Source organism: Sebastes umbrosus, chromosome 6 (assembly GCF_015220745.1).
Source record: "Sebastes umbrosus isolate fSebUmb1 chromosome 6, fSebUmb1.pri, whole genome shotgun sequence".
NCBI lineage: Eukaryota > Metazoa > Chordata > Actinopteri > Perciformes > Sebastidae > Sebastes > Sebastes umbrosus.
The window spans coordinates 6,755,969-6,780,204 of NC_051274.1; the positions used below are offsets into that span (position 1 = coordinate 6,755,969).

General features: G+C 43.2%; 1 protein-coding gene and 1 long non-coding RNA gene across 4 annotated transcripts in view; both read left to right on the forward strand.

Annotated features, from left to right (window-relative positions):
- Nucleotides 1-2,764: 2,764 nt before the first annotated feature.
- LOC119489524 lies at nt 2,765-3,021 on the forward strand. Its single transcript, XR_005207196.1, has 2 exons — nt 2,765-2,810; nt 2,912-3,021. It is a non-coding gene; the product is annotated as an uncharacterized LOC119489524 (long non-coding RNA).
- An 11,562-nt stretch (nt 3,022-14,583) lies between these two features.
- The window catches only part of LOC119489481 (solute carrier family 41 member 1), a 33,049-nt gene continuing 23,396 nt past the window's right edge, over nt 14,584-24,236 (forward strand). The window contains exons 1-2 of one of the 3 annotated variants that reach the window (XM_037771966.1): nt 14,584-14,792; nt 20,160-20,509. In XM_037771966.1, coding sequence (XP_037627894.1) covers nt 20,204-20,509 — 306 coding nt within the window. In that variant the 5' untranslated portion in view covers nt 14,584-14,792; nt 20,160-20,203. Of the gene's footprint in view, nt 14,793-16,881; nt 17,213-20,159; nt 20,510-24,236 lie in introns of those variants that run through there. The other 2 variants (XM_037771967.1, XM_037771968.1) reach the window with 2 other exon arrangements.

Sequence of the window (24,236 nt, forward strand, 5' to 3'; positions counted from 1 at the left end):
TTTGTGTTGGGCTGCCTGAGAGGGCCGACTAAACTTATGTCTGAATTGCTAAGCGGGGCCGCTCGTCTCACCCAATCGGCATGCCTGCATTCACCGATGACATCCGGTCATGGCTGCCAAAAAGTTGTACTGTTGTAGGTGAGTCTCGTCGGTTTTTCCCTCTAATGCACATTTGTCAAAGGCGCCAACTCACAGGGAAGACTCAGTGTTTGTGTAAATATACAGCATGGCTTGAGAGTCATATAGTGATATAGTGAAAACCCAGGACCATGACCTGTGATAAGGGTCTTACACATGGGCGTGGCAAAATGGCTCGCTAGTTGATAATTGTTTATTTTGTTTTATCTCTGTGATTAGGACAAAATTGGCCTGCAAGGGGGTGTGCAAATCAAAAATCAAGAGGGCACACAGAGATGACTCGTCTCATTTTTCATCTTCATCTCATCTGATTATTCCAATACACAGATATTTTCACAACGACATGGTCATCTGGAATGAAGCTAAGTGGTGAGTGAGAGTGGTGTGAAAACGGTCTGCAAATGTTGCTTTGTTTCATGTACGCATCATAACAACGACTTGCATACCCGCAGTCCTCTGTCTTCCGGTTTCCCTTTTTTAATGGCCGTGAGTGGGAAACCCACTGCTGCAACTTGGTGGTTTGTCCTCATGAATGAGGTTCTGGTGCAGAGGCATTCTACAACCCCTCCTGTCCTAATTGCTTCCATCCCTGCTTGATGACCAGGAGGAGGAGGAGGAAGAGGAAGAGGACTAGTAAAGCCGGCAGGGGCCAGGGCCACGTCAGAGACAGAGAAAGAGAGAGAGGATGAGCTGCTGGAGCTAAAGAAGAAGGATATGTGATACATGATCCCCCGGGGGATCAAACCTGGGACCTTTTTTTTCTGTTAGGTGACGGTGTTAACCACTGCACCACCATGCCACCCGCATGATCACAGATCCTGTCACTCCTGTGAAATGTTGACCTATATGTTACAAAGAATTTCTTCTCGCCTACAAAGAACTTCTTCTAGAAACACATGAATATGCCTCCCAGCCACAAAAAAATGTAATTATTGCAGCAAGCTGCACTTCGCCGCTAATTGGTGTGAACTCAACGTAAAAGATTGTTCACTTAACTCATCAAATGAAGTTGGTAAAGAGTGAGATGATGATCAAAAACCGCTCATGGTCTGGTCGATGTGACGTACAGATTTGAGTCACTTTGACTTAGAGCAAATTAACAGTGGTAAAAATTTGTGACAATGTAAAATAAACTATATAGTCCGGTAAAGCTGGGGATACACTGTACGATTTTACCCCGATCTTGGCCCAAATTTTGAGCCGCAAGACTCAATTTATAGTCAGACCGAGTTTCAGCTTCGTCGGTCGTCATTTGCTGTGTAGTGTACAGGGGGGAGCGAGGACCATTAACTCCTCCCGACCGGCCGTCGGACAGTCGGATGAATTTCTGACGACAGAAATTTTGGGCTTTACATCGCAAACGATCTACTCGTACAATAGGAGTAGGAATAAAACAACATTTCTAAAATCGTACAGTGTATGTCCAGCTGAAGTCAGCAAACTCAAACACAAATCTTAAGTTCATTAGCCTAACTCAAAATATTATTAGTTTGTTGCTATGACATTTGTTTTCTTAACTTTTTCTTTTTCACAGTGCATGCACAAACACACACACACTAAGGGTAACAAGAGACGGATCTCATAGTAGCTGCAATGACACAAGGAGGTGTTGCAAGAGTGGGTGAAATAGAGTAGTGTCTGTGTGTGTGTGTGTGTGTGTGTGTGCGTGTGTGTGTGTGTGTGTGTGTGTGTGTAACAGCCAGAGACAGGGCGATAGAGTGCGTGAAGTCGGAGTATCACAAGGCCAACAGCTGCTGGTGTGACCAGCAACAGGTGCTCCAAGGTAAACCAGAGGTACACCAGAAAGACACGCAGGCCATCAGAGAGAGAGAGACGCATTTAGTCAAATATCTCTTTGCTGATACCTTCACATGCCATATCTGCCCACTTCAGATATAGCGTAGGTCTCTCCAAAACAAATACTACAGCGATAAAGTTAGTTCTGGGTGGTGGTCTGTAAAGCTAGTTGACGGATATGGTGCATTAAAACAATTAAACCCTGGCAAGTATGCAGAAAGACAAATGAGTTGTCAAAACTAGTGATCAGAATGACGCGACAGATGTTTCACACATAGGCTGTCAGATGGAAAGACAGACACATAGAAAGACTGACTGGAAGGACTGCCATGATAGCGTGGCTGGCAACAGGGCGACAGGGACATTTATTTATAGCAACATTACAAGTTTCCATAATAGTTTCCACCATGCAGGCCAGAGACCCTGGAAACACATCAATCACAGCTATCAACCACTGCGCTTATCATCACACAAGTACCTAAGCTACTCTGTCTGTAGCAGCTTATAAAACACTGCATGGACCAAGACTCTCACTGTCCCCAATCACGCTTCATTCATTTCTTTTTCCTAGTAGATGGAATCAGCTGTGCGGTCTGGGATATGCAAAAGTATATAGTGTCATGTTATCACTGCCTGTAGTCTAGGGTTTCCTTTTGTTTCCTATGTTTCCCTGTCCTTTTGTCTCTTGTGTGTTTTTCCCTGGTTTGTCTAGTTTGTCAGTGTGTTGAGGGGTGTGGCCTTCCTCCTCCTCCTCCTCCTCCTCTGGGCGGGCTCGGCTGGAGCAGCTGAGAACAATCTACCAATCATCACACCTGCAGTATATATACCCCGGTTTTCCTGCTACTCATCGCCAGATCGTTCCGTCACCCTCCGTGGTATTTACCTAAATCAGGCTCCTTAAATTTGTTGCTCTTGTTTTTGCTGTTGCTCTCGTTTTTGGATCATTTGGACTTACCTCGTTTTGCTCTGTGCTCAGGTCTGTTCATCTGCCAGCTGTGGCTACTACCTACCTGCCTGCTCACTCCTGCACGCTGCTCCTGGATCAACCTGGAACCTGTTTTGGTTTAAATAAATATTCTTTTGTTCACTCTTTAAAGACTCTCGTGGTGTGCTGCTTTTGAGTCCACGTTTTTGTGAACTAGAACATAACATATAGAGTGCTTAACTTATTCTTCATTCTGAATACAAAGTCAACAACCTTTAGGGAGATCATGCAATTTATATGATGTACAGTTAAAGGGACTGTAGGTCCGTTTTTAAACGTGTTTTAATCGTTTTTTCATTGCCAATGTGTGAACAGGTTGTAACCTAATCTAAAAAACGAGTCCTTCCGCAATTTTTTTGGTTTTGTCTATCAGCCTGTAGACTGCCCGGGCCCGTTTTTCTGGGACAATCCAACAGATGTGACTTCAAGCGCACTCGCGAGTGCCTTCAGGGCTAACATTGTGCAACCTTCATGGCTAACGTTCAAAACACAAATTCCATGGAATCACAAACAAAGTTATATCTTGTGAAGCCCATTTTGCAAAACAGGAACGTTGGGCAAAACACCAACGTTGTAGGAGTGTGTGTGTAAGTGGGAAGTGAGTGGTGAAGCAAGAGTGAGAGAACGGCGGCGAGTGTGTGAGAAAAATGAGCGACGAGCGGAACAGAAGGGAGTTAGTTTAGCTTTGAGAATATCAAGGGAATGTTAGCTGGCTAATGTTGGTTGCGTTAATCAACATGATGCTTGTCAATCACGTTCAGTCTCGTGTGTGTCGCCTCACTGTTTTGACCGATACTCGCTTGCGTCTTTGTAGTGGGAGCACAAGCGAGAGCAACAGGACGCCATTGACTTAACGGCCACGGGTGTCACTGTTAACAAGCAATTTCTGGTTCTTACATTTAGTCCCTTTAAATTAATGAGAATAAAGACATCAAAATCTTCGATATTCCCCAATAGCTCAATCAATCATCAACTGCTTCTGTGTTCCTGATGCTGCGTCAGTTGTGGAGCCCACTATTACTCCCATGGCATGCCATAGCATTGACATGGAGCCTAAAGTGTAACTCAGTATAATATATAAAGTGCTGGTATGGAACGCTGGAGCCAACAATCCACCATTGACACGTATATGATTATGGAGTTGAATCCCATAAGGGATTTAATATTTTGTAAAGTTGTTAGTGTGATATTTCTAACATTAGGCTGAGATATCTTGACTTTTGGTTTCAAACTTTCAAACTCCACACTCCCAGTTTGTAAGGCAGACTTTCTTTTAAAAAATCTTTCGTCTCCGAGTCAAAGCTGAGATCACCCTGATGACATCATCAGTGTTATTTAATCAAACTTGACAAAGCTCCCTTCAGAGCTACAGAAGACATTAAACAACTGGTTTCAGAGTCGGAGTAGTGCTTCTCGTGAAGAGTAAACCCCCTTGTAAAAAAGGCCATGCCTCTGCGCATGCCTCCCCCTACTATCTCCTGTTCGTGAGCATGCGCTGTACATGTGCCACCAGTGTGAATGTCTCCTCCAATCACCTGTGTCCGATCATGCGCTGGGCATGTGTCACCAGTGTGCCTGCACTGAACAGGCTCCCCAGTACAGCACGGCAGAGTAAAACACAGTTAAGGAGAGGACAGTTGGACTTTTGGACATTCCTTTTTCGTGTGCGTCCATGCAAAATGTGAGTTGTGTTATGTTTAATATATTTATATTAGACTGGCATAATAATAATTAGTAAATCTGTATTTAAGCCTTTTTCTTTGTAAAATGCCTGTGTTATTTAGGCTCACTTTTTGTTGCTAATGTTTATACACTAGTAGTTCTAATCACTCTGTACTTTTGTGTTTTGTTGTTACAGACCACACAGAAACCATTGTTTTGTTTACTTTATCTGCTGATAAACAGCCGTTACCATACACTTGGACTGCATCTCTTATTCATCTAAAATCACACCTGAGCACTAAATAGTGTCCTGACCCGACACCCTGAAGCGTTTGCGAGAGCCCATCATGATGATCGCTACTATTGGCAAGATGGCAGATATCATTCACCTGATCATAGAAGCCGCCCTGAGGATCGCTATCGTCCTGCTTATGGCTATTATGGTCCTGATGAACAGTACAGACAATGGGATGACCATTACCCAGATGATCTCCGCCGGTATCCAGATGATCACCTGCGTCGAGCTGAGCGGCCTCAAGCTCAACCCCCACACGGCAGACACCCACCGGTGGAGACCTATTGTGGACCTAAGCCAACAATCCCCGACTTTGTACACGAGGACCCACGTGAGTTCGCAAGATTGAAACTGGCGTTGGACAACATTCTCCCACCTGATGCTTCAGAGCGCTTTAAGTTCCAGATACTGACAGACCACCTTAAGTGTGAAGAAGCACTGCTCATTGCTGATTCATACAGCAACGGCCTATTCCCATTCAGTGATACCATGAGAGCACTCACTGAGATGTACGGTCAACCTCAACAACTTGCCTTGAAGCGGATCTCCAATCTGATGGATGGACCCAACATCAAGAGTGGTGACATCAGAGCCTTCAAGTCATTTGCCCTACAAATCCGGGCACTAGTGGGCATGTTGCACCAGTTGGGAGGCCAGGGCTGGACTGAGTTGCGGTGTGGTTCACATGTATCTCGCCTCTTAGCTAAGTTACCACATGACCTAAGAGCCAACTTTCAGAGATTTGTGAACCCCATCCACACTCCTATTCCAACACTGCTTGATCTGGCTGAATGGCTTGAGTATGAGGTGCGTGTACAGGTGGATGGAAGCCAGTACTGTAGCGACTCAGGTCAAGAGAAGCAAGCTCCACGCAGAGACCGGCGTCCTGAGTACAAGTCGCAAAGGACCACTACTATTCTCCATGGTAGTGAACAGAAGGAGAAATCAGAGAAAGTAGTGACTGTATCTGCAGGGGAGGCAAGAGAGGAGAAACCAAAGAAGTACTGCCCATTCTGCGACTCTCTGCAGCACTACCTGAATCAGTGCAGCAACTTCAAACTGTTGTCAAAGGAGCAGAAGACAGAATGGATAAAGGCAAACAAGAGGTGCTGGAGATGCGGCCGTGAGCATCAAGCAGCGAAGTGTTCCCTCAAGGCCAAGTGCAAACAGTGTGAAAGAAAGCACCTTGAGGTTCTTCATGAGGTTAATACCAGCCAATATGCTGCAGCAACTGGTAAACCCAAAGCAACTGAAGAAAGCACCTGTTTGGTAAGTTCCATCTCAGAGACGCTGTACCTAGATCGGCCAACAAGCAGCAGCCAGGTACTTCTCAAGTTGAGTCGTGTCATCCTCCAGAATGGCGACAAGGTACTGGAGACTTACGCTATACTGGATGATGGTTCAGAGCGCACCATACTGCTGCATGAAGCTACTGATCGCTTAGGCCTTCACGGGGAAGCTGAAGATTTAGCACTCCGCACTGTCCGGCAGGAGGTTCGCACCATCCATGGAGCCACAGTGTCGTTCTCCGTAGCTTCTGCATTACAGCCTGGCAAGTCCTTCCAGATCCAAAAAGCGTTCACAGCAAAAGAACTTGGCCTCGCCCGCCATACATACCCAGTCCAAGCTCTGCAGGAGAAGTACCGTCACCTCAAGGACCTACCGCTGCCAAGCATCAAGGAGGCCCAGCCACTACTGCTCATCGGGTCGGATTACCCACATCTGATCACTCCAGTGGAACTGGTACGCCTGGGCCCTCCTGGTGGACCTGCGGCCGTGCACACCAGACTCGGGTGGACTCTACAAGGCCCATCAAGATTCCTGCGCCACCGCCTAACTCCGCAGCAGTGTCTTTTCACTTCCTGTACCTCTCCAGAAGCCGAGCTCTTCAGCCATGTGGAAAAGCTGTGGCAACTGGATACCCTGCCATATCGGAGTGAGCGGCTAATCACCAGGTCGAAGCAAGATGCAGAGGCAGTCCGAAGGCTTGAGGAGAAGACGACTAGGGTGGAGGTGCAGGGAGTAAGACGGTATGCCACCCCACTTCTGTGGAAGGGAAATCTTCCCTTACTCCATGCACAAAAGGAGGCAGTGATGACTCAGCTACGTGGGACAGAAAGACGACTAGCCAGAGAACCGGAGAAAGCAGCGGCCTACTCCAAAGAGATCCACAAGTTGCTCGACGCTGGCTATGTCACACCCATGTCACCTACAGAGGCTAAAAAGAGCAGCCATTCGTGGTTCATCCCGCACCACATGGTGCACCACAATGGGAAAGACAGGATAGTGTTCAATTGCTCCTTCACGTTCAAGGGCCAGAACTTGAATGACCAACTTCTGCCTGGGCCCACACTTGGAGCTAGCCTGTTAGGAGTCCTCCTTCGATTCAGGGAACACCCAATTGCCATCAGCAGTGACATTAAAGGGATGTTCCACCAGGTCCGCCTGCTGGAAGAAGACAGAACATTCCTCCGTTTCCTGTGGCGCGACATGAAGGTAGATGAGGAACCCACTATTTATGAGTGGCAGGTGCTCCCTTTTAGGACTACATGCAGCCCGTGTTGCGCCACCTTTGCCCTACAAGCTCATGTTCAGAAGCACACAGAGCCAGGAGAAGATGCCCGTCTGTCAATAGAACGCTGTTTCTATGTTGATAACTGTTTGCAAAGCCTCCCCTCTGAAGAGCAAGCAAAGAAGTTGGTGGATCGACTGCAATCCCTCCTCATGGAGGGTGGATTTGAACTGCGGCAATGGGCCAGCAACGTGCCCACAGTCATTGGCCACCTTCCAAAGGAGTCTCGGTCAGAGAGCAGCGAACTCTGGTTCACCCAGGAGGTGACTGACCCCCAAGAGTGCACTCTCGGACTTATATGGCAGTGCAAGTCTGATACACTGCGACTTCCACCAGAGTGGAAGTCCAGAGCCTACCATGCGCAACATCTACCGACTGCTTGCCCAGCAGTACGACCCTCTCGGGTTCATTAACCCATACACCACGAGAGCTAAGGTCATCGTGCAACGTCTCTGGGACAAGAAAAGAGGATGGGATGATCCCCACCTACCAGAAGACCTGCTTCAAGCCTGGCAGGTGTGGGAAAGTGAACTTCCCCAGCTAACACAGATAACGCTATCAAGATGCTACACCGACCTCAGCCGGGACTGCAGCAGCAGCAGTCGGAGCATTCACGTGTTCTGTGACGCCTCTGAGCGTGCGTATGGGTCCGTAGCATACCTGCGCACTGAAGAGGACGACGGACAAGTTCATGTAGCCTTCTTGGCTGCAAGATCAAGAGTCTCACCTAAGAAGCAACTCTCAATCCCAAGACTTGAACTGTGCGGAGCCCTGACAGGAGCACAGTTGTCTTCGGTCCTGAAGAGAGAGCTCACTCTTGAAATCCAGGAGGTGGTGTACTGGACAGATTCGACCACAGTACTTAACTGGCTTCAGTCAGATTCATGCCGGTATAAGGTATTTGTGGGAACCAGAGTTGCAGAGATACAAGAGCTGTCTGACCCTGCAGCCTGGCACTATATCGACTCAGCGACAAATCCCGCTGATGATATTACAAGAGGAAAAACACTGGCTCAGCTCGCTGGACAGAATCGCTGGAGTCAAGGGCCACCCTTTCTGCAGCTGCCAGCCAACCGCTGGCCAAAGGCACCAGAGGGAGAACCTACAGAAGAAGTAGGAGAGCTCAGGAAAATGGTGTTCTGTGGCCTGCTTACAGGAGCAACCAGTCCAGCAATACCTGACGTCCAACAATTCAGCACTTACCAGGAACTCCTAAAAGCTACCACGCAGTCGCTACATGGGGCGGCTCACAGCACTACTCAGCCTGCTGCCGATGACTTCCGCAAAGCAGAGTTGGCTCTCCTGAGACATGCTCAGATGGAGAGCTTTCTTGATGAGTTTGTGCTAATCAAATCAGGAAAGGCCATCCCGGCAAGCAGCAGATTGCTTACCCTCGCTCCTGAGTATGATGCGTCATCTGACCTGATCAGAGTAGGAGGCAGACTCCGCAGGTGTGACAACCTGAGCCAGGAAGCTCTGCACCCAGTACTTCTTGCCCCCTCTCACCCAGTCACGAAGCTCCTGATCCAGCACTGTGACAGTCAGTTGCATCACCCTGGAGCTGAACGTGTCTTCGCCGAGCTGCGCAGAAAGTACTGGATATTGAGAGGTAGAGAAGCAGTTAGGAGGCATCAACATAACTGTCCTGAGTGCAGGAAGTGGAGAGGTCAACCACAAGTTCCAAGAATGGCAGATCTGCCCCAGTCCACCTAGACCTGCTGGCTAATATGGATTCCGATTCATTTCTGATGTCGCTCCGACGCTTCATCGCTCGTAAGGGAAAGCCTTTCGAGCTCTTATCGGATCAAGGCACCAATTTTAAAGGAGGGTGTAGAGAACTGCATGAGTCGTTCAAAGCCCTGGAACCTGCCCTCCGAGACCAGCTGGCTGCAGAACAGATCAGGTTCCGCTTCAATCCACCCAACGCTCCTCACTTTGGTGGGTCTTGGGAAAGAGAGGTTCGATCTGTGAAGACAGCCCTCCGCACCACATTAGGAGCTCAGACTGTGTCAGAGGACGTGTTGAGGACCGTCTTGATCGAGGTTGAGAGCATCCTCAACTCCAGGCCTTTGGGCTATGTTTCCACAGACATCGCAGACCCGGATCCTGTCACACCCAACTCCTTGCTGATGGGGCGGCCAGACTCCTCCCTGCCACAAGTAGTCTACCCAGAAACGGAATTGCTTAGTCGCAAAAGGTGGAGACACACTCAAGTCTTGGCCGACCATTTCTGGAGGCACTTCATACAGCACTACCTGCCTACGTTGCAAGCACGGCAGAATTGGAATACAGAAAAGGAGGACATCACCATCGGAACTATAGTTCTCATCGTGGACCAGCAGACTCCAAGAGCTCTGTGGCAAGTGGGAACAGTGAAGACCGTCATACCTGGAGCAGATGGCCGAGTGAGGACTGTGGTCGTCCAAGTGAAGGACCGCACCTACACACGCCCAGTGGTACGGCTCATCAGACTGCCCTCTCTACCCCATGATTCTGTTTAGACATAGTAGAGGCATCTCTCATGACAAATTTGCACACCAAATTTGTGGGCGGCTGTAAAAAAGGCCATGCCTCTGTGCATGCCTCCCCCTACTATCTCCTGTTCGTGAGCATGCGCTGTACATGTGCCACCAGTGTGAATGTCTCCTCCAATCACCTGTGCCCGATCATGCGCTGGGCATGTGTCACCAGTGTGCCTGCACTGAACAGGCTCCCCAATACAGCACGGCAGAGTAAAACACAGTTAAGGAGAGGACAGTTGGACTTTTGGACATTCCTTTTTCGTGTGCGTCCATGCAAAATGTGAGTTGTGTTATGTTTAATATATTTATATTAGACTGGCATAATAATAATTAGTAAATCTGTATTTAAGCCTTTTTCTTTGTAAAATGCCTGTGTTATTTAGGCTCACTTTTTGTTGCTAATGTTTATACACTAGTAGTTCTAATCATTCTGTACTTTTGTGTTTTGTTGTTACAGACCACACAGAAACCATTGTTTTGTTTACTTTATCTGCTGATAAACAGCCGTTACCATACACTTGGACTGCATCTCTTATTCATCTAAAATCACACCTGAGCACTAAATAGTGTCCTGACCCAACACCCTGAAGCGTTTGCTGCCACACTTACGGATTTCTAATAACACACACATTCTATCATACACCCCTGACCCCTGAAAGGCCTTGACACACCACACCATATTTCGAGCCGTCGTTGAACGTCCGTCACCCTAGTTCTTGCGGTGTGACCCGCATCGTCGGCTCTAGTCTGCCCATGTCGGAGGCTTTTCGGTACGTTGAATTGGCGGCAGAGCTCGTCGGTGAGAGATAATAGTTCTCGTTCTTCTGGTTTCCTTTTTTGAATGAAGAATACAGACTTATTTCCTTTCAGGCAGGGGCAGAACGTACGCCGTCGACTGTAGTCTTTGCAGAGTGTTCGAGTGCAGCTTTTTGACCTTTTGTGACGCGACGCAACTGTCGGCCTTCGAAGCCGCTAGTTCTTTGATGTCGGTTTGGTGTGTCCCGCTCTTTACATCCACTTACCTTTCATTTCCTTTTAAAGTAACTAAACTTGGAAAAATATTTCTTCATAACGCACTATCTATTCTTTATCAGCTTGTTCCAGCTCTTCATAGACACTATATGATGTTTAAGCAGAGTGAAATATTCAAACTTAAGACTCCATGTTTGTTTAAGGCTGCACAATTCCATCCATTGAACACATTTCCCCCAAATTCAACATATATATATTGACATATATGGTATCTTTAGAAACTTAAATGAATAAATAAATAAATACATTTAAATGAAGGCTGGTGACCGCTGATAACGCCGTCCCGATGCCACAGAATCGTGACGCCCCTCCTCTGGTTCCCCTCCAGGTAGCTCTGTTGCCACTGTTGTTCGCACTGTTCATGCTGTTAGCACCGTTAGCTGCTAGCCGCCGGCTCAGCCATCGCCATGTTGAGAACCATGTGCAGGCAATCTCTAAAGTGTGTAGAGCGTGTTTACAGCACTAAGATGGTGTATGTATTGTTTGACTCAAAATAAACTACAGTGCCCATGGTGGAACATGCCACCTAGTGCAACGGTGTCATGTTTTGTGGACATTATCTCAGCCAAGCACATGCATTAGTGAGAGGTTATACATGTCATGTCTTTTTCTACATAAACTGACACATGTGACCATGGTCCAGCCAAGAAATTTGGAAAGAGATTATGTTGCAAAATAGCTATAGAAACACTGCCACATGAGCTGGTGTTCCCTGCCTGTGATGCTATATTTGAAAGAAATGCCCTTTTAAATTCTGCACTTCCGTGTGTGCAGACTATATACAGTATATACTGTATATATATATATACTGTATAGTCGGTGCACGTGTGTCCATAATGTCTGCATGGAGGCGTTAATGAGGTGCTGGAAATGCCAGGGCTCGCACAGCCATGGTGATCTGAAGCCAAAGAACACCACAAAACGCATGCTGTAGCTACACATAAAAAAACACAAAAGACCGAAATGTATAGGAAACATAAGGAAAGGCAATCTTAGTCTTTCCTGGTCTTAATTATAGTTAATATGAGCTGAAAATAAACAGTGAGGGCCTGTAAACCAGATTTCCATAACCTCCTGGGGCTTTCGAACTCTGAATAGAAGGATAAAGGAATCCATAACTATGACATGGATCGTGTTACTATAAACTTTAAAGACCAGGACTTAAAGCCTGTTACAAACAGATTGTCCTAACAGACCACCGTGTTGTTGATACCACCAACTGCACCTCTACTTTCCTACTTTAAGATCTTGGAAAATTGCTCTTCATACTTGTCAACTCTAATATCTTGAACATTTTTACAAGCCTCTTTGTTTTGATTGCAGCAGTTAGGAGGACGTCTAAACTGTCAAGTGTTCTTATAAAAACAAGTCTCTCCACTGGGGTCTGTTTTGAGCTTCAGTATAATGTTGCAAGTTGATGAGAATTTTGCCTATTTTAGAAAAAAGTCCTTAAAGTAATAAAGACATAACTGGACCTTTTTGGTTCTGTCTCTTTAATCCATGCTACCATCTAGTGGAGTATTTGTGAACTGTCACTGTGTAGTGAAGTAATGTACAGTACTGTCAACTATATCAGCATTAGCTACACACCAACCAGATGCCTCAGCAGCGTGAATTCACTTGTTAAGTAGATCTTTTGTATAAACACCCGAAGGTCCTGCAGCCTCAACAGAAAAAGCGGAATGTATAGTTGGTTTCCTATTAACCCTCTGAGACCCACAATAGACCAGTTTTTGTCTTTTTTAGGGGGGGTACAGGGGGTCTTTAGGGGGAGATAGCAAGTCAACAGTAGATGTGACATAGAAGTGGTGTACACCATCTGAAAGCTGGGAACCTGAAGATTCATTTGAGATGCTGCTCAGCACCGTGTGTCATTGTTCTAGTCATAAATCAGAAATAAACATTAATTAATTAATTAATTAATTATGTATTTAAAATAAATTGTAAAAGTGTTTAAGGCCTTAGAATATTATGATAGACATATATGATGGTCATTCCTATGCTCTATTATGTCTCATAAGTTGTTGCAGCAATTTTTGGGTAGATACCATTTGGTACACAAATTTAGTGCTAAATTTAACAATTTTTTACCATTCCAGATTTGATAAAAAAAAAAAAAGATCAATAATCCCTCCAAAATACCACATTAAGACACCAAGACCTTGAGGAACACCATAGAAAAAGCCATGCTGTGATTTGGTATCAAAAACTTTTGACATTTGGAGATTTCTGCAAGAATTGCATTTTTCAGCAATTGGATGGCGAGCACTTCCGAAACCCCCTTCTTGTCAATCTACCTAGGAAAGCCATCCATCCTCTGAATGCTCTAGGTCTCTAGTTTGTGGTTGTGAAGTTTCATGAGGCTGTGATTATCCTAGAGGTCACCAGAGGTCATTTTATACAGTGAGGTCAAGTTTAAAAAAAAGGTCTCAATACAATGAAAGGGCTACTATGGGTTACTACTAACATCATCACACATGAATACAATTGGACTTATTGGATCCACAAGAGTCTCAGCTTTCCAGTGATATATATACAGTATAGTTTCAGCTTATGTTAACCACAGACCTTATTTCAGACATCTACCCAAAAACCCATTCAGAAAACCCATTGACTTCGAGACGAGGGAACCGGAAATGCTAAAATGCTAACTCATTTCCAGGTTTTGGGACTCATTCCTGTAGCACTCTATCCACCAAGGTATAGAAATGAATGGACCGAACACCTTGCTTATTATTGCTTACTTACATAACAAGAGGGAAAATGTCCTTTTGTACTGAATGTCTTAAGAATAGCGAGGCATAATATAGCTATACAATACATTACACATTACTAGCTGAGTTATGAGTTACAACCAGCAGTTAGAGCAGCTAGATATCTGATATGTTTTCACTGTAGGAGTAAAAGGAGACATTCTCACTCTGTGGGGGATTGTATCCAGACAGAGACCACAAAAGAAACAACATCACTGTGACATAACCATGAAATGTCACAGCATGTGCACAGAGTGGTGTCATATCGCAAGCAACAGTGAGCTTCTACAAAGATCATCACACTGTTCTGTGTTACACATGCCGGTTAGTGGACGACAACAAATCAGACATGCCATGAATCCAATAGACATTTTTTGATAATAGATATTGAAATTCTACTTTTATTAAGTTAGTCAGTTACTAGTTGACTCAACAGAAAATATCCAAACAAGGTTTGACTTCAACCATCAACTTCAGTTAGCCTGTCTACTCCTTATAGACCTTTTCAAATGAGACCACATAAACAATCTAAATGGGCCCCTTTGCATTTCCTGTTGCAATGTTTGTTAATGCTGTAGCTGACAGGAAGTAAACTTGGACCAAAGAAAAGGTCTATAACAAAAGCGTACTGTCATAAAATTCATTCCTTTCATGAATGAAGACGTGCAAGTGTTGTCTCTGCCTGCTGCTGTCACCAGTCCACCAGAGATGGAAAGAGACAGGAGGGGGATATCGTTATCTGCCAATGCCATGAAATTCAAGACGGTGCCCCATGAAGCATGCGCACTGGCTCACACACTACACACACACACACACACACACACACACACACGCACACACAGTGCGCTTAACGCACAAACATATGTACAAAAATGCACGGGCAAACGGAAAGCGGAACATACACACAGCCTTAATATAGACACCCATTTACACTCAAACACTTACACACAGCATAGCAAGCGTACACGCGGTTATTCTTGGGAGTTTGCGTTCACCTCAGCTGAGTACTTCACCCTCACAAGCCCTGGAGACAAAGGTAAGGACGATACAAATACAGAAACTTGTCTCCACTGTTGTGCATTATAGTCTTAATTCAGTTTCGGTAGCCCAAGGAAGCCTAGCAGTAATGTTCCTTTCAACTCTAAGTTAATGAGTGTATGTTGACTGAGCTCGTGTCTTCATTGTCAGCAATGCCTGTCACAGATTTTCTTTTTTAATTGCAGTAACAGAGCAGCAACCATGGCTGTGCAGTGTAGACAGCTTTAATTATAGATGTCTTAGACTTAAAAGTGGGCCAGTCAGCTGATTTCACTTTGCTTTCAGTAATACATACAATGGTTTCCCTAGTGGGGTCTGTGGACTACTAGGGGGAGGGGGGGGCAAAGAGTATAGAAGCAAAGAGGCAAAGCTCTGGTGCTTTTTTGATAACAGCCTCTAGATGGCTGCGGTAGCGCTGCTGCCATTTTGGACTGAAAACGCCAATGAGTCTGTGGCCATGGATGTATAAAAAGACATTTGTAAATCAGAGGATCTCTTTTTTTTAAGTAAATCAACTTCCCAGTATGAACACTTGAATAGCCCTCATTTAAATCATTATGTCCTAAAAGTTGTAAAATTAACTAATAGCTGAATCCAGAGTAATCATACCCCCGCGACAACGTAGTCGGGGATATATAGCGGTCCACGTGTCCTTCCAGCCGTCTGTTCGCGTGTCACACTTTTGTTTCCGGAGCAGAACTCGGAAACTATTTAACTTAGGAACTTCAAATTTGGTATGATGGTTGACAGTGTGGTGTAATTGTGCCTTTTGGGGGTTAGAAGTCCAGGATGCCCAACATTTTTAAAACTTTTGCCAAAAACTGTGATTTTTTTCCACTTCAATTTTGTTTCCAGAGCAGAACTCAGAAACTATTTAACTTAGGAACTTCAAATTTGGTATGATGGTTGACAGTGGGGTGTGCCTTTTGGGGGTTAGAAGTCCAGGGTGCCCAAAATAATTCCATTAGTTCCAGAAGGGCAAATCCTTTGGCCCTACTTCATCAGGGGTCAAGCAGTGCGCGGGGGGTAAGTGAGCTATGCTCACTTTTGCCTTGTTTTCCTCGGCATAATGAACATGCATCAGACCCTCGGGACTGCACCGCCCTGGACGCTTAAATGACATATCTGTTTCTGCCAGCTTCCTGCTAGCTGTAAGCGGCTGTAATAATGGATATACTGGCTGTAATTCATCACTTTTATCATCTTATAATACACCCATGGGCTGTATGCTGTAAGCCTGTACCGTGGTGGATGTATTAACGTCTCTGTTCCCAAACAACCGGCTATCGGCCAGTAGCTAGTAGCGCTAGTAGCATGACAAAAGCACAGGACACAGCCTCTTATATATCCATGTTCTGTGGTCTATTAGACATCTATTTTGGAGGTCTTTGTCATGAAAAGGTTTGAGATTGCTCTCAAAATCTGTGTGCTGGATTTTTTCTTCCATTTACGTCCATCGCTCACTTAATGCTCCTCTGGGAAGCGGCCGGGCAAAAAGTTTAAAAAATAAATAAATAAGTAAGTAAATAGTAAGCATTTATAGTAATTGTATTGTTCAACACAGGCCATTTCGATAGAGACATTGAATATATGACAATTACAAGACGTTTTACTGGCGTCCGGTACTCGCTTTCAGTCCAAAATTGTGGAGACGTAGCTCTGCTGCTGGGTGCTGACGATCAATATATCAATATATTGAGGTGGGGTCCCCAGCAAAATAATTCATCATGATTGTTTTTCACATGTTCTGATTCAGTCCCACTCATTGTGATTGTCACACAATCCATAATTCAGCTATCTAACAGTTAATATGATCAGTTCTGTCTGGGGGGTCCTTGACATGAAAAAGTTTGGACCCCTTGGAGTTTATATTATTCAGTGAAAAACGTGCATATATCTTGCACTACTTCATAATAAAACACAATACTTGATTTAACATTCATTCCCAGTATTTCTCAGATCTCTGCAGCTGCTCACTTTCTCCACCGGGGGGCGGGGCAGCACAGTTCAGTGTTCATCCAATCAGAAAGCGCCTAGTGGTGTAACCGTGGTTACCGGGGGCAGGCAGTGGCATTATGGTCTGTAGACATGGCAGCCTGCAGTGGAGGCGTGCATGTCAACAGAGGATTGTTGATTTTGTTGTTCTGATGAGTATCTAGTCGGACATTTCACCGGGATTTCCGGGAGTCTGCTGTCTATATTGTGCGTATAAATATCTATATTTGTGGTTTTAAGCAGCATCCTGTCGTTAATGTAGTCTCTGTGGATCGGATGGATCTGCTGGTTCATCAACACACCCATCATGTAAACAGATGAATGGGCTGCTGTCAGTCATCTAACAGGTTTTACAGCCTCGTATACACTCAGTGTGCAGAAGTCCTTCCTTCGCATGCAGGATAAAAGCAGCTATCGCATGAGGTAATTATCAGCTTTATTAGACTAAACGGTTCATTCTTGCAACTTGCATTTGAAATGCTATTAAACACAAAACAGTCACAGATGGTGGCCCAGTGTTTCTAATAATTTGCATTTGATCACTGCTAAAATGTTGTGGTATTTGTAAATGAGCATTTTTGTATGTAAGGATGGCATTAAATAATTTAGCAAGGATTTTTGCATTAAAGGTCCCATATCATGCTCATTTTCAGGTTCATGCTTGTATTTTGTGTTTCTACTAGAACATGTTTACATGCTTTAATGTTAAAAAAAACACATAATTTTTCTGATACCGTCTGTCTGAATATACCTGTATTCACCCTCTGTCTGAAACGCTCCGTTTTAGCGCATTTCAACGGAATTGCGTTGCTAGGCAACGTCTTGGGTCCATATTTACATCCTGTCGGCTGATGTCATTAACATACACTGCAACAGGAAATAAACTGGGACACATTTAGTATGTTTATGTTTAAAACCGTGTAATGGTCTAAATATTGTATATTTGTGACATCACAAATGGACAGAAATCCTAACGGCTTGTTTCAAACGCACAGTTTCTGAATACAGGCTGTGTGTATTTCTCCATGGATTGAGTGTTTTGATATTTTCACAGTATTTATATATCACTTAAACCTGCTTTATAATATAAAGGACATGAAAATCTCACTTTTTACAATATGGGACCTTTAAGAGTTTTGTGAAAACTGAGTCAAAGCAATTGTAAAATAGTGTAATTTAATGAAGCAGTAATGTAGACAACAGGATAATTAGATCTACCTGTGGGAAAGGTGACGGCACATAACTGTAGCCTATATTGTATGAGAACCAGTGACACCACTGGATTTTTTTTTATGGAAATACAGAAAAGAATAGATCTCCTACTGTATGTTGGACAGTTACTATGGAGGACGGAACCTGCCAAAATAAATACATAAATAAATAAATTACTAAAATGAATAAATGAATAAATATGTCATTAAATGTAGCAAAATATTAATTAATTGATAAAAATGTGATGTTAATTGATATTTATGTTTTAACTGACTTCTTTATTTATCTATCTTTGTATTAATTATCTTATTTATTTAAAAAATAAAACAGAAGAGTAAATAAATAAGGGAATTAATACAAAGATAGATGAATAGAGATGCAAATTAAAACAGATATATCAATTTATGTCACATTTAATCATAAAAATGAATGGCTTCATTTATTTTTTAATATTTTTGCTACATTTAATGACATTTATTTATTTTGAGTCATTTATTTATTTATTCTTATATTTTTTTGTTTTGGCAGGTCCGGTCCTCCATAAGTTACCAGACTAATAAATGGAAAAGAAGAATGATAAATGGTCGCATTATTTGAAAATGTGATTGATGTGAATGGTTTACTTTTGGGTTGTGTGCTGGGGAGACTTATAGGCAAATCTTTCTAAGCTTTCATTTGAAGCTACTGTACATTTGACCTCTCATGTATGGAGACCTGCAACTGACAAAATGCAGTAAAAGGCTTTCAGACAGTTGAAAATGAAACTGAATAAAACATTAAATAATGCAGGTAAATAATTAACATGGAATCTAAATAGTAATAATGTTATACTTTTCCCTAAATCTCCAGTCAATTAATCCTTAGTTTTCCTATTTGTACACAACACTGTGTGTATGTTAAACGTCTGAGCAGTTGTGAGGAGTTTGTGGCTAGCTAGCTTTGCTAAAAACACATAATTCAAGATTCAAGAGTTTTATTTGTCACATACTCATACAGGATGTGCAGTGAAGCATGTAGCTAAACACTGAGCACCAGCCCTTTCAACCAGCTACCTAGCTGACTTTCATCATCAAACAACAATGTAATGTAATGTTAATCATTCATATACAGTGCACTGCTGAAGCTTCACTGTATAAACTCTTGTAACAGTAGCTAAAGGGTTTTTTTATGGAAGGCTAATGCTAGCTTCCTAAGCTGCAATTAGGTAGCTAAATATAAGAGTAAAATAGGTTTTTATGTAGTTGATCAACTGATTGTAAGTAAAGGAAATAATAAAAATTGATTTTTTACCAACTCATTGGAGGTTAAAGGAAAACTACAATGTTTTGTATTTCTTTTTACACTCCATTTTAACTGTATAACTGACTTTACTTTACTATTTCAAAGTTAACATGATAAGAACACGTTAATGCAAATTCGTTTTAACGCCACTAATTGGAAACTAGAAAACCTAAGGAATCCATTGGTACCAACCATGCCATCTACTCACAAAGGAGGTTAAATAATGCTACAAATTTACAGTAAATTTTGGCAAAGAAAAACTGGCATAGCCACTTTCAAAGGGGTCCCTTGACCTCTGACCTCAAGATATGTAAATGTGAATGGGTTCTATGGGTACCCACGAGTCTCCCCTTTACAGACATGCCCACTTTATAATAATCACATGCCGTTTTGGAGGCAAGTCATAGTCAAGTCAGCACACTGACACACTGACAGCTGTTGTTGCCTGTTGGGCTGCAGTTTGACATGTTATGATTTGAGCATATTTTTTATGCTAAACTCAGTACCTGTGAGAGTTTCTGGACAATATTTGTCATTGTATTGTGTTGTTAATTGATTTCCAGTAATAAATACATACATTTGCATAAAGCAGCATATTTGCCCACTGCCATGTTGATAAAAGTATTAAATACTTGTCAAATCTCCCTTTAAGGTACATTTTGAACAAATCAAAATTGTGTGATTAATTGGCGATTAATCGTGATTAACTATGGACAATCATGTGATTAATCACGATTACATATTTTAATTGATTAACAGCCCTACTATTTATTCATGTTTTTGACTGGTAAGATAACCTTTTACTGCTATTTGTCAGTTTATAGGCTCAATACAACACATGACCCACCAAATATCCCATTTTATTCTGTATCCCCAGATTAAGCCAACACCGCCCCACTCGTCACAGCCATCACCGCCATCATGCCCGGCGAGGATAAACCACCACAACAGACCCGCCAGAGGAAAAAGAGCAAAAAGTCCCGCTCAAAGGGGAAGAGCCCGGGTGAGAGTCCGAGTGCCCTCCTGGGAGGCACCATAGACGGCCAAGATGACCTCATCTTACCCCCGGTGCTCCAGCCTCCTAAAAAGCCGGCGGAGAAGCCGAAAGTGTCCGTTCCCAAAGTGGAGGAGGAGTCGTCCATTGCTATCTGTCTTCAGGTGGTTTTCCCATACCTGCTGGCTGGGATGGGCATGGTGATGGCCGGCATGGTGCTGAACGGTGTACAGGTGAGTGCACGAGGATGGTTTTGAGATAGTGAACTCACAGTGTCTGCAACACACCCGAATAGTGACAGTTTGATATGTAGATATTTGTTACATTCTTCAATAACTTGTGTGTCAAAGCTGTTATAATTCATTCTCAACCAGTAATGATGCTTTTAGGGTGTTGCATTTAACTGCCATTAATAAGTTACTAGTTTATTGACATTATGTGCCCATTTTTTGGCCCATTCAATTTCTGCTATTGTCTCATCCTTGATTACCTGTCTTCATCGTTGGCTAAACACAAGTCAAAGGTCTCTGTCCTGATCGGTTTCGTAGCAGTAGCTTGATGTTATCATGACAATTTTCAAAAACACTGATGGTTAACTCATCAGTACAACGATGTGATGTGAAACTGATTCAAAAACATCAAAAATATAAGATAAAGATAGATAGATAGGTAGAGCTTCACCAGAGGGGACTGGTTGTACAGTGAGATGAGAGCAAGTAGGAAGGACTTCCTGTAGCGGTCCTCGTCACAGCGGAGCTGGATCAGTCTTTTACGTAAAGTGCTTTGCTGTTTGACCAGGAGGTCGTTAAGAGGATGTGATGGTGTTTTTCTATGACGCACAACAGTTTGTGCATCATACTCTTCTCCACCACCTCTAATGGCTCCAAGGTGTTTCCCAGAACAGAGCTGGCCTTACTGATGAGTTCATTCAGAGCGCTTCGAGTGGTATGAATGCAAGTCCATTAATCATGGAAAACTGGAGTGATTGTATTTATTCCCAATTTATTGAACCTCATGCAGACATGAAATGAGCCTTCTGTGCAGTGTAATACTGTATATGTGAAGTATGCACAGCCACTGTTTCATTTATATATATATATAAATATATATAGTATTAACTATTTCGCTTGACTATCTGATCCCAGCGCATTGCCGTCCTTAATGCTATACGTTAGTTTGTAAAATTGATCAAATATTTGCTAAAATGCAGGCACAAGTTGGTCACAAGCAGCAGATGTCGGGACACATTCCCACTTCAAGTATGGAGAGATTGGTTATGAGCGCTTCCGTGTTGCTGGGAAACGAACAGTAAGATGGATAGATGGATTGTATAGATGGATAATAATAGATCAATCAATTAAAATATTTAATAGCGATTAATCACATGATTGTCCATAGTTAATCGTGATTAATCTCAAAGTAATCACACAGTTTTTATCAGTTCAAAATGTACCTTAAAGGGAGATTTGTCAAGTATTTAATACTCTTATCAACATGGGAGTGGGCAAATATGCTTGCTTTATGCAAATATATGTATATATTTATTATTTGAAATCAATTAACAACACGACGTAAAATGCATTAAAGAAATTAGTGGCGTTTAAATGCATTTGCGTTAACGCGTTATTATCGCGTTAACTTTTACAGCCCTACTATAAAGGTAAATAAGGCATTGTGGTCTGAGTGTGATTTGAGAAATTCATTCAATCACAATACCAGGCAGGATCATTTGTATCAGGTCATATACAGTATTTGGATAATATCTTTTCAAGTTGCACATTTAGAAAAACACCGTAGTTCAGCTACTGTTAAAGCTATCAAAAGGTTCTCTGTTCTGTGCCACCAGACAGCCCTCTCTATTTGTGTGTGGTCCCGTTGTGTCTTTATTCTGTACCAGGCGTCCCTGGTATTGGTCTGTAGGGAGGCTGGGCTGAGGGAAATCAGACACACTGCTGTGTGCTTTATGATTAGATGGTACCTCTTTCTGTCCTCCGCTGACAGACACACATCCATCCTGACGTGACTTATTCTCTTTGCTCCATCTATTGCTCATCAGTATTTCTTCCACCCGTCCTCTACAGTATCTGTTACCGTCCTGTGTCTGATGGAAGACAATTAGTCATGAGTGCTGTGTCTCAAAGCACAGGGGACGTAGAAGGACATGTAGAGTAGCATATCTGAATGGAGAGGAGATAAAGACAAGAGCACTTCGCTATCAGCAATTAGGATTGTTCCTGTAGCCTGGGATGGATGTGGATCTTGTCTAAATAGCCACTTCCTGTTGTCATAGCTTCAACTTATACCCCACGTTACATCCTACACCCTACGCCATTGCTTTCCAAGTTATGGCTCATTCAGCTTTGCTAAGCTTGGGCTGCATCACACAGTTATGCAAATGGATTTCTGACGCCTCCATAACATTACTTGAAATGGACACTGCAGCCCGAAATCACCATTGGAATGTTGATCATCATCATAAGAAGCAAAATGTTGCACCCTTGATGTCTTCTGTAAAATGGGGTTTAGTGGTAGATTTATGAATGTGTTGTGTCCATACTTTGTCAGTCTCCCAGAAGCCGGGGCGTTCTATGCTGTAAATGTTGTGACAATTTTTTTTTAAGCCAATCTGTTACAACACAGACCAAGACTGTGGGAGGGCCAAAGACTATGTTTATTATGTTTAATTTATTGCATACAAGTGATAAAGGAGAAGGCTTTGTCGGTGAAAGAGAGACAAAAAAACACAGTTTGTGCAGTTCAACGGGGTAGTGGCTAGAAGGGAGCCCACAAACTGGGGAAACTCTTGCGAGATTGTTAAGGTTAGGCATTGATCTCCAATGGTTAAGGTTAGGCATTGACTTCCAATAGTTAAGGTTAGGCATTGACCTACAATGGTTAAGGTTAGGCATTGACCGCCAATGGTTAAGGTTAGGCATTGATCTCCAATGGTTAAAGTTAGGCATTGACCTCCAATGGTTAAGGTTAGGTATTGACCTCCAATGGTTAAGGTTAGGCATTGGCCTCCAATGGTTAAGGTTAGGCATTGACCTCCAATGGTTAAGGTTAGGCATTGATCTCCAATGGTTAAAGTTAGGATTGACCTCCAATGGTTAAGGTTAGGCATTGACTTCCAATGGTTAAGGTTAGGTATTGACCTCCAATGGTTAAGGTTAGGCATTGACTTCCAATGGTTAAGGTTAGGTATTGACCTCCAATGGTTAAGGTTAGGCATTAACCTCCAATGGTTAAGGTTAGGCATTGATCTCCAATGGTTAAAGTTAAGCATTGACCTCCAATGGTTAAGGTTAGGCATTGATCTCCAATGGTTAAGGTTAGGTATTGACCTCTAATGGTTAAGGTTAGGCATTGACCTTGAGTGGTTAAGGTTAGACATTGACCTTGAGTGGTTAAGGTTAGGCATTGACCTCCAATAGCTAAGGTTCGACATTGATCTCTAATAGTTAAGGTTAGGCATTGACCTCCAATGGTTAAGGTTAGGCATTGACCTCCAATGGTTAAGGTTAGGTATTGACCTCCAATGGTTAAGGTTAGGCATTGACCTCCAATGGTTAAGGTTATGCATTGACCTCCAATGGTTAAGGTTAGGCATTGACCTTGAATAGTTAAGGTTAGGCATTGACCTTGAATAGTTAAGGTTATGCATTGACCTCCAATGGTTAAAGTTAGGCATTGACCTCCAATGGTTAAGGTTAGACATCGACCTTGAGTGGTTAAGGTTAGGCATTGACCTCCAGTGGTTAAGGTTAGGCATTGACCTTGAATAGTTAAGGTTAGGCATTGACCTTGAATAGTTAAGGTTAGGCATTGACCTCCAATGGTTAAAGTTAGGCATGGACCTCCAATGGTTAAGGTTAGGCATTGACCTTGAGTGGGTAAGGTTTGGCATTGACCTCCAATAGTTAAGGTTAGACATTGATCTCTAATAGTTAAGGTTAGGCA